The 16,189-nt window shown below is 40.5% G+C and overlaps 1 protein-coding gene across 1 annotated transcript in view; it reads left to right on the forward strand.

The window, feature by feature from the left end:
• Window positions 1–16,189, forward strand: part of LOC135226994 (A-kinase anchor protein 10, mitochondrial-like) — a 586,899-nt gene that overhangs the window by 349,435 nt on the left and 221,275 nt on the right. The window contains exon 6 of the mRNA XM_064266721.1: window positions 10,342–10,486. Coding sequence (XP_064122791.1) covers window positions 10,342–10,486 — 145 coding nt within the window. The remainder of the gene's footprint in view (window positions 1–10,341; window positions 10,487–16,189) is intronic.

Genomic DNA, 16,189 nt, shown 5'->3' on the forward strand with positions numbered 1-16,189 from the left:
ACCCGAAGGATATTCAACTCTACTTTGCTGGCGAAGGACTCGTGCTGGGGATGATTTTATTCATCGCGAACGTAATCGTGTAGCTTAGGATGCAGAGAATAAGTATGAGCGCAAAATAGAACGTTGGACCCGCTCAGGCAAATTTTCCCCTTGTTTTAACCATTGAAATAGGCCGTTTCATTTGGCTATAGGTGGTTGTCTGGAACTGTGTAATGGACGAAAAGTTGTTCGTACGCTAGTTAAATGTGAAGTAGTATAACCTCGGTCATGTATCCTATATATATAAAGTATCATGTATCCTATATATATAAATGATCATAAATAACAGAATCGAAATATATTTTTTGCGTGTACGCACTAGGAATCTATATATAAATGATCATGAATAACGGAATCGAAATATATCTTTGCGTGTACGCAATAGGAATCTATTTAAAGTGCACATATATTAATCATAATTATATGAATCCATATACATATGTATAAATCAATCAGGTAGCCTATAATCAATCTGTTACCTTTTATCTTACCAATATCTGCAGTTATATATGAGTTAGTATATGGATTAATGAATCAGATATATAACATTTAGCATAAAAACCAACGAATCAATCAGCATAAACATTAATAATTTTATCAATTCATATATGAAATTTTTTATCAGTTAAAATATGATTTTTATCATGTTAATCTTCATTCTATGCAATTATCAGAGTACATTAGTATTTTCTGTAGCATATGTATCTTAATGAGATGAAGTGAAAAACTGTATCATTATATATCACGTGATCACTATTATTTACCAATATCATTGTTTTATATTTTATTACTTGAATCAATTCATGTACACCATGAATTTTTATTTACTTATATATATATATATATATATATATATATATATATATATATATTCACATAGTGTCTGTATCACACTCCTATAAGTCAAATGCAAGTCAAGTTTGAGTAATATTTAGTAGTTGGTTTTGGTAGCTGACCGAGCTAATGTAAGTGTTTACATAATAAAAATATGGAATGTTAGTCCATATATATAAAAGACTAAAACTAAAGAGGTCAACCAGATTGCTTGCAGGAATGTGATCAGACTAGAGACGCTAAAGATGACATATACAATAAAAGTAGGCTAAGATAACATGCCGTCACCTGTAGTCATTCATTTGTTTATAAACTCTAGTCCAAGCTCCCTGCTTGAGACAACTACCGCGACCTATAATTCAAACGGCCTACGTGATCTGTAGCGTGTCTCATTTTGATTGTGTGTTCGTATGAAACTATGTCATCTGATTGTATGTTCATATGTTTGAGCTACTATCTGCTTCCTTCATAACTTGTAACAGAGATGGTAGACAGGCAGAACAGAGTTAGCTATCATCATTAGAAGACCTGTATCTCTTTACCTAAGCTTTATCATGTAGAGAGAATAGAATTAGCCATCATCATTGGCAGAAGCGATCAAGCTATCGTTATTAGAAGACTTGTACAATCATACCTGATCTTCACCATGTAAACTAAGAAGAATATATATATATTTTTATACTTCGTGTTTTCTACAAGAACCTCCTCACCGAATCATCATGAGTTTAACACATCGTCGTCATAAACAAGAAGATAATCCCGACTTCGTAAGTGATCTACAAACCCCAAGACACTCCATTGAAGATGGAAGTGCAATACCAACCGACTTAGCGTAAGATTATCACAAGTCTAACATTACCTCATAGGGCGCCTTATTATACAAGGCAACAGCCCTAAAATATGTACTCTAGTCAGTTGTCTTACTTGGAATGCTCTGAGAGATTCTCGACCCTTTCACAGGAAGTAGACTCCCTCCTTCTCAAGAGAGCTGTAGAAGTAGTCGAGTGTCAAGAGTCAGAGGGGTTCTGTAACTGGCTCTTTGTAGTTCCCAAGTCATCAGAGGTTTGGAGGCCCATCCTCAAAGTAAGTGCTCTGAATCATTGCTTTAAAGACAAAGTTTCATATGGAAACGAACCATTCTATCATGTCTTCCATTTGTTGGGTTGACTGGATGATCTCCTTAGACATGCAGGATGCGTACTTCCCACCCCTATACATTCGGACTCCAGAAGTAACTCTGTTTTGTCTTTCTAAACAGATTTTTCCAGTTTTGGGCCTTATACTTCAGCCTTTCAATGCCCCTCAAGCATTCACTCATGTTCTTGCCACTCTCAGCAAGTGGCTCCACTTCCTTGGGATTACCATCTCCCTGTATTCGGACGACTGGCTTCTTCATTCCCAGTCAAAGGAAAGGTGCACGGATGGTTTACTAATTTACTTAAGAAGTGGGGATTCCCATCAACAAACAGAAGTTGAAACTGTCTCCGACACAGGAGATTCTTTATTTGGGAATGGTACCAAACTTCTCAGATTCTCAGGTTTTTCCATCCCCCAAGAGAATCTACTCCTGCCTCCACTCAGTCTGAGTTTCTCTCTCCTTGTCTGCTTGGCCAACCAGTGGATGAGTGTCCTGGCCAATTTGGCCTCCATTGAGCAGAATGTGACATTGGGCATACTGCATATGAGAACCTCTGCACTTTTTTCATAAGGTCAACTGGGACAGGAAGACCCAACCAGATTTTTATGTTTTACCCATCACACAGAAGATCAAGACAGACCTACGATGGTGGCTGTGCGAAGGAAGACTACTTCAGGGGGAATTTCTTCTACCTCTGAACCCTGAACTAAGGTTGTCTGCAGACGCGTTGGACCGAGGTTGGGGAGCCCTTCTAGGAGGCTAAGAAGTGTCTGGGACATGGTCTAAGGATCAGAGACATCTCGATATAAATATCAAGGAGATGAAGGCCATCCATGTGGCCTCCAGTCATTCTTTCCCCAGAGCTTAGGCAAGACAGTGATATTTCATTCTGGTAATACCTCAGCTCTAACTTACATCCACAAGCAGGGAGACCCTCAATCGTTCTCCCTTATGAAGCCTCCAGAGAACTCCTACTCTGGGCAGAACAGAACCAGATAACCCTTGTCACATGCTACGTATATTCGGAGAAACTATTCATCTTGGCGGACAAGTTAAGTTACCACAACCAGGTTCTTCCCATGGAATGGACTCTGGACTCTCTGGTATGCAGCTATCTATGGAAACTTTGGGGTGCCCCATTGCTTGACCTGTTTGTAACATCCAGGAATCATCAGCTATCCATCTTCTGCTCTCCAGGCCCAGACCCTCTGACATGGGCCTTGGATGCCATGCTCCAGGACTTGTCGGGACTAGACGTCCATGCATTTCCTACGTTCGGTATGGCCAGAGAGGTGCTAAACAACTTCTCTCATCAGGGTGCCTCGATGAACCTACTGGCTCCCTTCTGGCCAATGAAGGAATGGTTACTAGTCTAAATGGACAGTCTTCCAGAGATGGTGCCATTGACATGACGTCTTTTCTTCCGAGACATTTGTAAGTCAGATTACTGACTTCCTACTCTTCTTGAGGTCACGCAAGAATTTATCATCCTTCACGATTAAGGGGTATAGATCCATGATAGGCTCTGTTTTCAAGCACAGATGGTTGGACCTTTCCTCCAACCAAGGCCTCTATGGTCTCATCAAATATTTCAACATGACTAAACAAAAGAGATTTGGAGTTGTCTTGTGGAATTTGGTGTAGTGTTAAAGTGGCTCTGGGACCTATCCTTCAAACCCCTCAGTTAAGTCTCTCTGAAGGACTTAACTAGAAAAACTCTCTTTCCTGTTGCCCAAGCCACTGCCAAACGAGTCAGCGAGCTACAAACCATTGACAGGGAGATGCGGTATGCTTCTTCTCACTCGGGCTTCTTGCAAAGAATGAAGACCCTTCCAAGCCCTGGCCTTGTTCCTTCTCCATTAAAAGTCTATCAAACATCCTTGATCTGGAGGAAGAGGAGAGATTTCTCTGCCCAGTGAGAGCTTTGGGACACTTTTTTCAAAGGACTGAGAGGATCTAGCCTTCTGTGATGCTCTGTTTAGAACCCCTCCCATCAGATGTCAAAATATGAAATCTATTTTTTGAGACCTAATTTCTGAGACACTCTCAGATTCAGGACGACACACTACCTTTAATTAAGGTTACAGCCCATGAGGTCCGAACTGTGTCTACTTCTCTTGCCTTCCGGCATTACATGTCCCTCTCTTCTATCATGGAGTCAATTTAATGGAAGTGGAAGTCTGTCTTAGCATCATTTTATCTCAAAGAAGTGGAATCAGTTTTTGTAAACTGTACGTAGTAGTACGTTAGGACCTTGATCCGTGGCTGGCATGATGTTGTGAGAGGAAGCATCAGTGTTTTTTCTACCCTCTTATCTTCTCGCCTTGATACAAAGTGTGTTGAGTCTAATGTAAGCCTGGGGGTACATGGTACCTGGGTGTGGTATTTTTTATTAGTGTAGGTGACAGCGTTGTATTACAATTTTATTCTGGTCTATGCCCCAGGGCAAGGGCACCCTTTAACTTTGCTAGCCATCCGAGTACCTCCTTCATTGCAAAGTCCCCCACTAAGTACGTAGTATGCAACCCATGGTTTCCAGGTAAGGAATGACAAACATTGTACCATTGCGGGCAACTTTCATTATAAAAATATCGAATTTCCTTCTTAAAGGATTCTTATTCTTGGCCAGGATTGACAGGTCAACAGACAATAATAATTGATGGTCAGCTGTTTGCATGATGTATCATCCCCATCTAAGAGACCCCAGTTTGCTAATGCAAGCTCCTGACGCTAAAGCAATGTTTCTTAAACATTCTTGTGCAGCGGACCCCTTTTGAAAGTGTTTTCAGGATATAATAGTACTAAAATTGCTACTGAATTATTTATTAATGGCTTATCTTCAACATAAATGTTTACATTTGACTTAACCCCTTCCCACCCAGATGACGCATATATATATAGCTATATCTGTGATTTATAAATTTATTTTTTATTACTTTATTTATGTATATGTGTTCCTGGGTTTATATATATGTTCCTATACACACACACACACACATACATACATACATATATATATAGATATATATATATATATATATATATATATATATATAGATTATAATCACTTTAGCACGTGATTCATTTATCACACCCATTAATCCCACAGGTTGAAAAATAAGAGACAGGGTGTAGGTCCTGACCGGTTTCGGCTTGAAAATAAAGCCGAAACCGGTCAGGACCTACACCCTGTCTCTTCACATGTGGATGTGATATATATATATATATATATATATATATATATATATAATATAGTATATATATATATATATATATATATATATATATAATATATATATATATATCATCCTGTGACAAATAAATATCCACCCCGTGACTGGGAATCGCTAAGGGAAGGAACAGGATCTGGCCGAGAATCATCAAAGATGTCGGACAACAACTGCCAACCTTCTGTGATTGGCTCAATATCGTCAAATAATTCGCAATCACTTACTGATTGCACACTATCTGATGTCTCATTTTCATCATCAGATTCCCCTGGTACATATATTTCATCTGAGGAATCTCCAGAGTCACCCATGACTAAAAAATACGTGCAGAAATTGATAAAGAAGCAACCAGAACGATAATCAAAAGAATTCTACAGTTGCACTATTGTCTATATGCGAGTCGACATGTCAGCCTGAGTGATAAATAATGGGAAAAGACAGGAAAGATTGAAATACTGAGCTCCCATTGGTGAAATATAGTGACGTCTCAATTCCGTCACTGAAACGTCACGAGATGCCTTACTCCTTCGCTCTGATTGGCTAGTGGGCGGAGCTTATGTTTGACAAGGGATGAGAGAGCATATCCCAGCAACGAGAAGTCTTCAAATACAGAATCCCAACACACCAGCTCTCGGTACAAAAGAGAGAGTGGAAGGACGTATTACGCTACGTCCTGGGATTACTTGCTGGTTGTCAAGTGACGTAGTACGGTATGTCCTGGGTGGGAAGGGGTTAAAATAACTTTCACAACATTATTAATTTTGCAATTTTGCACGCAAATTTTAGTGAGCTTAACAGCAACGCTTCCTCCTCATATCTTGAACCGTATTTAATGGAGGAATGTTACTGTTTTTGCTGATTCATTACTATTGGAATATCTGGCTCCAATCTGCTGAGCTTCAGTTGCAGTCAGTACATTGTTGCCTGATCATAAATATGACTGCCTTCTACAAAGTTGTTAAATTGCACCCATCCTAATCTTACGAGTGCCATTGTCAGAAGCCATGAGGCTTTGGTGGTACAAAAATAGGAATTTAGGACATTTTGGCCACAAAGTTTTTTGATACCGACGGCCAAATTATCCTGCAGACCCCTTAGAACATTCCATGGACCCCTGGGGTTCTGCTGACCACACTAAGAAACACTGTACTAAGGCAATCAAGAAGATCGCCTATTGTAGCTTGTGAGTTGTGATTGTATCGGATCCACTAAGTTGAGGGGTTGATCAAAGTCAAAGAAACTTTTGAAAGCAGTTCTTTGTAGTGCAAAGGACTGCAGAAGGGAGGTGACAACTATACTCTAGAGCCAATCCCAAATCTGTAAAGCAATGGTTCTGTTAATGCTGCCTTGTATGCCATGATTGTTGTAATTGCAAGGGATTTCTTCAAAAAGGGATAGGAAAATTTAAGTTTTTCCCTTGCAATTCTGACTTTGCTCTCAGTGTGGATATAATTTAACCATATCTTCTATAGACTGGTATTTTTGCATTAGCTACCTAGCAATGTTGAGTGAGTAATTTTCACAGTAGATATTTAAGAAATCCAAATGTGAAGGTCTCGGCTCAGAAAAAAAATGATCAGTAAATGACTTTCTCTCCTACTGACTGGGATAAAACAGTGGACAGTAGTGGAATTAATCTCTTCTCCCATTTTTAAAGTAATAGGAACCAATACCTGTTTGGCCACTTTGGGGCTATTAAGTAAGCTGTTCCTTTGAGGGTTAGGAGTTAGCTCAACACCTTCGAAATGTGGATCAATGGAGGAAAAAGATATATCGTCCTCTATTTCTTCCAGTCTTGTAGGAAGGCATCTCTTGCTGTTTCTTGACTGGCAGTTTGTGCTTCTCATATGTGGCAAAGAGGTCCACTTCCAGTTGTGGAAGCATGTTGGCTATTTTCTGAAAAGAGTGGTTGTCTAGCATCCATGCTGTTGAGGCTGTCATTTTTCTTGATATAGCGTCTACTATGACATTGAGAGACCCTGTGAGGTGAATTGCAGACAAGTTCCACTTCCTTGTTTGGACCATCAAAGGATGGATCAAAGGATGGCTAGCATTATCATATTGAGAGGAGGTGAGCATCATCCGGACATCTTGATGTATAGGACATTTCAGTCATGTTATCTAGAACCAAGCAAATGTCTCTCTCTTCTGGAGATTTGAGTTTTTTGAGAGACAAAAAGCAGCCATCAGCTTCAGGAAATTGATCTGACATTTCCTCAGAGTAGCTGACCAACCCCCTGCCACCTGACGATCTTATCGATGTCCTCCTAACCTGTCAACGAGGCATGTGTGTGTATTGTCGCTCATACAGACTGAGGAGTCAGGGTGACCTGTTTTGCCATAGATTTTATGGGACCAAGGCCAATGTATCTCCCCAACTTTTTTAATCTTTTGATGATGTTGGTCTCGCATCTTGTTTCTTGCATGTGATAGCCAGAATTTCACATTCTTTTGTTGCAATCTAAATATTGGATCTATTATTGATGTGAACTACAACAGGCCCATCATATGTTCTAATTGCCATTTGGAAACTCTGGGCTGTGCAAGTTACATTTTGAGGAATTGCCTTATTCTGTTTTGAGTATGATGGGGAGAGACAACGGGCTGTGAAAAGTATTCCAAGACAGTCCCAGCCACTGAAAGCGTCTGCTTGGTGTGAGGCAGGATTTTGCCAATTTATCATGAAACCTTTTGACTGTAGTCAGTTGATCACTGATCCTAGGAAGGGGCAGAAGGGAACAGCAACAGGGATGTGGCAGTATACATTTTTCAGAGCTATAGCTGTCCAAGTCCCTTTTAGAATGATTGAACATACTAGGACAATGGTAGTTATCCGGAACATTTGGCAAACAATGTGCTTGTTCCAGGCAGTCCCTGGTTATCGGCGATCTGGTTTGATGGCACTTGTCTGAGTTCCGGTAATTGGCGCCATAAGGATCCTTATGGTGCCACAAGGGTTATTGTGTGCCATAAGGGTGCATACGGTGCCATAAATCGCCAAGTTTCGGTTAATGGTGGTTTTTGCTTATCAGCACACCTCTGGGGAACGGAACCCCCACCGATAACCAGGGACTGCCTGTATAGACGTTTCTCTATGGCACCCAAAAGCAGGACCTCTCTGCACATCGTTCCAGAGAGGGGTCTGATTTTTGGAATAACCCCTTTACAGGAGGGGGAGGGGTGTAACAGTTTCTCCCCAGTCCATTTAAAATTAGTTTTGTCCTCCCTAAGGGGAAGATTGCTGTTGCCTGTGGTGTCATCAAAGTCGACCCCCAACCATCCATTCCTAATTGTATCTGCCTCTGCCTTTGTCCTTGATCAGTATTCCAGGCAGTGGGTTTCTTTTTCCCTATAAGAGGGTCTTTGGACCTATGAAGATTTCTTTGCTGTTGTTGTTGTCCCTTCTGACCACGTACCTGTCTTTGGAAAAGCTTCTGGGATGACTGAAGGCTTACAGGAATTTTTTTAGCAGGTCTTTTTAGGTTGGGTAAGGGGAAGTTATGGGTTTTTGTTTCCTGAATTCCCCTTTTTCCCAAAAGAGAGTACTCTACAATTCTGTTGGTGTGTGTGCTGGTTAAGATTTTAACCACAACAGACTCCTCAAACAGGTCCTTACAGAGTGCTTGCTATACTGTTCTCATAATACTTTTAACCACAACTTTTTGGAAGCCCTTTGGTGGCAACTTCCAGCAAAGTGGTAGAGGTTATAATACTAAAGAGGTGGATCCTAGTATTAAATTCTGCTGAGGCTGTTGCCTCTGAGATTCTTCTCATAGGAGTCCTAAATTGCTGCATAGCTATATATAAAGGGAGCTTTTCCCCTTCAGAAGGGAGTTGTAGCATTGTCCATTTCTTGGTGTTTTTAGTCACTACAAAATTCTGAAAATCTGGGTTTACAAAATTAATCATTTCAAAACTGAAGGGACAGAAGGCTGGGGCTACTTGATGAGCAAGTTGGGTCCTGGTAAAGGGTGTCTTCTAAAGCTTTAAATGTTGTAGACAGAGGTAAGAAAACCATTTTCTGTCAGCGGTCTCATATGTACAGCTTTGATCATAGTTTTGCTCTCAACAGGGAGAGAAATGTGTATTGAGGTGTCTAACCACATCAGTTCTTGCTTGTGCATCATTTGCATCGCCTCTTGACTGTTAGGTTACAGGAAGCAGTACTTTTACACTTTGGTACACCATTGGAGGGGTAATTACTTTGAGGACTCAACAGCAACTACCAAAAAATAGGTTTATCCTACATCAAAACCTGTTTTTTGTTTTTCTACATACTACCATATTGTATAACTAACAGTCATATGAAAGAAATTGTTGCTACACAAAATTGTGGTCAATTTGAAATTGTGTGAATATGACCTATATCTGACGGTGCATGAATTTCATAGGTTTATTGAATAATTAAAGTCCATGAGTTGAAGCTGTTAACTTTTTCATATGGAAGAGAGTTGTTTGTATTACAGTATAACAACTTTTGGTAAAGCACACTTTTCTTAATTCATTCTTTTCAAATGAATTTGGGTATCAGAACTGATTAAATAACCAAACACACTTGTACACTATGTAGATGCAGAATTGTAAAATAAAGTATTGTCCATAATTCACTGAGGTGTATTGGGCCTTGGAAATTCTCTATTGAATTTCATGTAGTAATAAAACTAGGATTGATTGTGATTAAGCTTGTGTTATGACAGCATTCTTTTAGTTGATTAAAATGTATGTCGTATGTTTTTATGGAAATTCTATAGATTATTTTTTATGTAGTAATATGTATTCACCACCCAAATCTGAAATGTGAGCAGCTATTGAGTTGTAGTCTCCAGCTGCTTCAGTAGTACGTAGTCTTGTTTGGCCATTAATGTAAAGTGCCATGCATCTTTCAGGGGTATAAATGATTTGATAATAGATTTTCAATACAGTGTATCCACTAGCACAGTGTTGTATGTAATTTTCAGATGAAACTTATACGAAAGGGTGTAGAGGGCCATTTGGCTGTTTTGCCTCTCCCAGTGTTGTGCAGTTTTAAGATACACAGTTCAGATTGTTTTTCTTAAACCTCTTCCTTCATTCCACTCTTTTTATGCATTTTCATTTCAGGTACTTTTCTTTGCAAGCCACATGTCCTCTTGGGTATAGTGACAATGTGCGTTTTATTGTAGAGGGTAACATCTGTCGAGAGGAAGGCCCTTCACATTTCTGTTTTGATCTGCCTCTGAGGGTGGTGTTGCACGTATTAGAAAGGGTAATTATGGTTTATTATTTTGAAAAATATATTTGATCTCACATTATTCTCATCTTTTCATTATCTATTGCATCTTATGACTGTATGCCAGAATTGACAGTTTCTGTTCCAATCCTATGAAAATTAAAAGTTCTTTTCAAATAAAGAAATTATGAACATTGTACTTGAATTTATCAGATGATATTATTAAATTCTGCACTCTTAGTTCTGATATTTTTCACTGATAATGCATTAGTGTATTTGTGTTCCAACAGTGTACAAATTCTCTTATTTTACTTACTCAATACATGCTGACCAGAATGATGCAGGGTCAATTTAGAAGAGTTCTCATTTGAAGAATGAACACTTGAGAATTACTCTATAGTGAGCGACCATCATTGGTAGGCTACCTTTACACACGTCTAAATTGTGAGTTTGCTACCTGTGATGCAGATGCTAGATGTTATCTTTGACAGGTCTTTCCCATTGTTACCAAATTGGTATAGTACTAGGTACTTCCCACTAGTTTTTAGAGGTACTGTGGTGCCTTGATCATTCTAGTGGTCTTTAAAGCTTAAATTTAAGAGAAAGGCAAATTATTTTTTTGTTACAGGCATGGATATCCATCATCTGTGAATCAAGAGTTTATTTTGCTAACTAGATAAATAATATGACCCAGCAGTATACTTTGCCACTGGGACTTCTAGTTTTTCAGTCAGCAGGTCTTCTGGATTAATGACTGGTGCTTTCCTAGCTGTCTTATAGTACACATTGCATATTTTAGAGGAATGTGATACAGGTACACAATCCTTTATCCAAAATCCTTGGGTCAAGGTATGTTTTAGTTTTTGGAATTTTTTGGATTTCAGAACTGTGGGGTCATGAGTACAATCACAAGTCACTACTGCAGCAAAAGTATTTTGTCTCCATTTTTCATGTTTTTTCATCACAGTTCTTTATTCATTATATTTTATTATTTATATTAATATACTGTTAAGTGAATGTGAAGTAATTAACATTATCAATAATAAAATGGTGGAACAATTAAGACCATATGTTCAATTACACATATTTGTTCAACAAAAACATTAGGCAAGACACAAAAAAAGGGATTTTGACGAAGGAAAAATCTATTTCTGGGTGATTGGCTCGTGTCGCCTATGAAAGTATCCTTAATATCATTCTTTCTAGGTAAAATAGCCTAAAATTACCAGAGAAAAACAAAATTAAGAAAATGTCAGTAAAACTGACTCGCTCACTCTTAAAAAGAAGTGTCGGTATGATATAGGGGCGAGTGTGGAACACTACCACGAGACAAACACCAATTAGAACTTCCTATCAGAATCCCCCCAAGAGAGAGCTGATACCAACGGGCGATGCAGCCTCTACTACTACTACTAGAGGACGCCACGGACAGCAGCGCCCCTAGCGGACATCCTTAATTAAAACAGCTAAATACATCTTGTCCTGCAAGGGGGGGAAAACAAACCATAAAGGGGGGGTTTCATAGGGCGACACGAGCCAATCACCCAGAAATAGATTTTTCCTTCCGTCAAAATCCCCCCTTTTTCTGGGCTCAGCTCGTGTCGGCCTATGAAAGAGTACCAGAGAAACAGACAAGATGGGAAAAAAGGAACAATGAAAAACAGTGTAAAATGATGGATATAATATAAGTAAATCAATTACAGCATACAAACTAAGCACTTAAACTAACTTATACTAAACAGTAAAATAATAGAACGTTAGTAATCTTAAAGTACTTAAATGGTAATTACAGTAAATTACAGTGCTGCATGTAATATAAAGAAAAAAGGGGATTTACTTAACAAAATTACAAAATATACAAACTCATGTGTCCTACCCTAGCATAAAAATAAGGGTAGGTACACTGAAACCATCATCATTAATACAAATATTGCAAAATATATACAAACATTGGTGTCCTACCCTAGCATACAAAAAATAAGGGTAGGTACACTGAAGTTCATCATAAATACAAAAAATGGTGAATATATACAAACATATTGCTTGTGTCCTACCCTAGCATAAAAATAAGGGTAGGTACACTGAAGTACATTATCGTAACAAGTGTGGATGTCCCTAGCAAAAAAATAGGGTACAATCCACTATATGATTTCAACGGCTAAGGCTATGATATTTGAGTAGCCTGGCGATAGGGTGAGGCATGTTGGCTGAATGTAGGTAGAAAGGAGACCTGGATCTATACTACAACTACTATACAGTATCAGGGAAACTATGTCGCTGCTACTGCTGAAAACTTTAAAGATTCCAAGGACTTTAAATAATGCCGTTTAAAGACGTCGGGGATTTCCATCCAGTATACTTTCTAAGATCCTCAAAGTTCATATGTTGAAAATAATTAATTGAGGGTGGCTACTCCCCTGATATCATGTCTTTTGGGAATGACTCAGGGTTGGCTTGTTTAATGAAGTAAAGGATTTGCTGTCTAATGCCTTTTTACTGACAAAGTACCACCTTTTTCTCTCATGAAGAGAGCACCTGAGGATCTTGAAGAAGTACGAGATAGAAAGGCTCTAAGAGTTGATACTGGGCAGAGAGAAGGATCCTGTGGAAGTGGGATAACCTTCCAAGAGCCCACCTTGCAAGAGGATCCTCATTTTTGGCTAAAAAGCTACGATCCGGAGCAAGTAGAACTTCTCCTGATGGGAGGAATTCCACATGACCCGCATCCCTGGATAGAGCCGACAGTTCTGAAATTCTAGCTCCTGAGGCTAGGCTTAATAAGAATAATGTCTTCCTCAGGAGCATTATGAATGTACAAGTGAGTTGTCAGTATCTGAAGCTAGTTTGAGGACATCATTTAAGAACCATGAAACTGTAGTAGGCCTCTGAGAAGGTCTAAGTCTACACAGGCTTTAGGGATAGATGTGAAATAAGATTCAGTCAGATCTATCTGAAAACCTACTTGAAAGATTTTCTTCAAAGCCGATTTATGAGTGGTAATCGTGCTAGCTGCTAAACAAACCTTTTTCAAACAAGGATCTGAAAAAGGATATAGCCAAATTAACTGTCATGGTTGTAGTGTTCGATTCTCTCAAGAAAGATGCTAATTTTTTAACAGCTGAGTCATATTGTCTAATGGTTGACTCGCTCTTATCTGATTCTAGGAAGAGAAATATTCTGTGGATCAATGTCAGCATCTTTATTAGCCGCAAACTTCATGAAGTCCATAAAGTTAGGGTCTGGAGAGTTCCTGAGGAAGCGAACACAGTCCTCATTTGTACTGATTGTGATAGCTTGGGATTGGGGGATCCGTTGAGGTCGGAGACCCAATTCCAGAAGAAGAGGATACCAGTTGCTCTTGGGCCAGTCCGGTGCAATCAGAGCTACTATCCCTTTGAAAGACCTTAGTTTGCTTAGGACTTTCAAGAGAGATTCACTGGAGGAAAAACATAAATTCTCCTCCATGATTCCAATCCAACGACAGGGCGTCCGTGGCATAAGCCAGAGGGTCCAGGTTGGGGGCCACATAGCAAGGGAGCTTTGTGGTTTGCTTGTGAGGCGAAGAGATCCACTTGGAGACCTGGGACTCTCAGGCTTACCCACTGGAATGACCCGACGTCCAGAGACCACTCTGATTCCAGAGGAACTGACCGGGACAGGGCGTCTGCTATCACATTTCTTACTCCTGCCAGGTGAGTGGCAGACAGATGCCATTTGTGTTTGTTTGCTAATGCAAAGATGGCTATCATGACATGATTCACATGCTGGATTTGGACCCTCCTCTGTTGATGCAATGAACTACCACTGCACTGTCCAAAACTAGCCTTAGATGAGACTTCTTCGGGGAAGCAGTCTCTTCAGAGTAAGAAATACTGCCATTGCTTCCAACACGTTTATGTGGAGCTGGCGAAATTGAACTGACCAAGTCCCCTGAACCTGTTTGAACTGAGAGTATCCCCCCCACCCGACAGGGATGCATCCGTGTGAATGGTTAACACTGGGAGGGGATATTGAAGGGGTACTTTCTTGGCTAATGTTCTTTACTTTTGACCAAGGCCGTAGTTGGTTGCGGAGGATCTGTGAAATTACTGACAACTTGTCTCGATATTTGGAGTTTGCTTTTGACCGCCAAATTCGATTTATATCTTTCAGCCTTGCTTTCAGAAGGATATCTGTTACCGAAGCAAACTGAAGAGACCCTAGGATTCTCTCCTGGTTTCTTCTTGACGTTTGTTTGCATTTGAGAAATTGCCTGACAGATTTTGCTATTTCCTTCCGTTTGACCACTGGAATTGACAGATTGTGGGAAGACAAATCCCATTGGATTCCTAGCCACTGAAAACGAGATTCCGGAGTAAGTCTGGATTTCGTTTTGTTTCATCTGGAACCCCAGATGTTCCAGAAAGTGAACTACCTTTTGGTGGCTTTGAGACATTCCTCGACTGTTGGTGCCCAGATCACCAGTCCGTCGAGGTATGCTGCTACCATGATTCCCTGAGCTCTCAATTGTTGTACAACCACTTCTGCTATCTTTGTGAATACCCTGGGGGCTACATTCAGACCGAAGGGCATCACTTTGAATGAGAATGTTTGATTTCCTAGCCTGAATCCTAGGAATGGGCGGAAGTGCCTGGCTATAGGGATATGATAGTATGCGTCTGTAAGATCGATGGAGCATGTGACGGCTCCACGCGGAAGTAAGGTCCTTACTTGCGAGAGGGTAAGCATCTTGAACTTGTCGCAACGAATGAAAGAGTTTAGCTTTGCAAGTCTAAGATTACCCTTCTTTTTGTTGAGCCTTTCTTTGGCACGCTGAATAAGCGAACCGTTGCAAATTTTAATGATGTTTGGACTCTCAGCAATAGCTCCTTTCTGAAGGAGTTCTTTCCCGCGTAATCTGGTCAAATCCTTTGACGGTATCTGATGGAATGATTTGATTGGAGGAGGATCTTTGATCCAACTCCAGCCTAATCCTTTGGACACTATGCTCTGTGCCCAATTGCTGAACCCCCACCTGTGGCGGAAGAGGAACAGCCTCCTCCTACCTGGGGAGCCTCATTGTTGATGGGCGGGTTGGCCACCACGCCCTCCTCTGAACTGCCTGCTCCTCGTACCTCTTCCTGCGCCACGCTGACGAAAGTAACCTCTCGCCCTACCTCTCGGCTGAGTGTAGCCTTGAGCCTCATATGCAGGGTTGAAGGCCGGCGAGATAGCGTAGGAAGTGGATGGCTGAGATTGCGGGGGCAACAGGAGGATAGGCTGGTTCTGCTTTGAGCTGGCAGGTTGTCCCTGTTGGGTAACCGGAACCGCCTGCACAAATTGCTGCTGTTGCTGGAGTTTTTTATATGGCTGGAACCTCTTACCAGCCTTCTTCGGTTTCTTGCCAGCAGTGGGAACGGATTCCTGTTTCCTCTTTGAGGAAATACCCACCTAGCTCTAAGGCTCTGGTTGAGTCTAGCGCTTCGTGGTGTACCTCGTTAACTGCGGACTCTGGGAAGAGATCCGCTCCCCACATGCTAGCGGCCAAGAGTCTATTAGGCTCATGCCTGATGGTACATTCTTGTAAGACATGCTTCCGGCAGTTCCTCCTAGCCTGGAAGAAGTCAAAAGCGTCCGTTAGAACCGTCTGAAACTGAGATTTCGCCAGAATCTTGAACAGCGGTTCCGTAGCGTAAGAGAGGGCAGCCATTTCCGTGATTATGAGGGAATTGAGGGACCTGCCAAACCTAGTTCGCGCAT

Source organism: Macrobrachium nipponense, chromosome 15 (genome assembly GCF_015104395.2).
Source record: "Macrobrachium nipponense isolate FS-2020 chromosome 15, ASM1510439v2, whole genome shotgun sequence".
Classification (NCBI taxonomy): Eukaryota; Metazoa; Arthropoda; class Malacostraca; order Decapoda; family Palaemonidae; genus Macrobrachium; species Macrobrachium nipponense.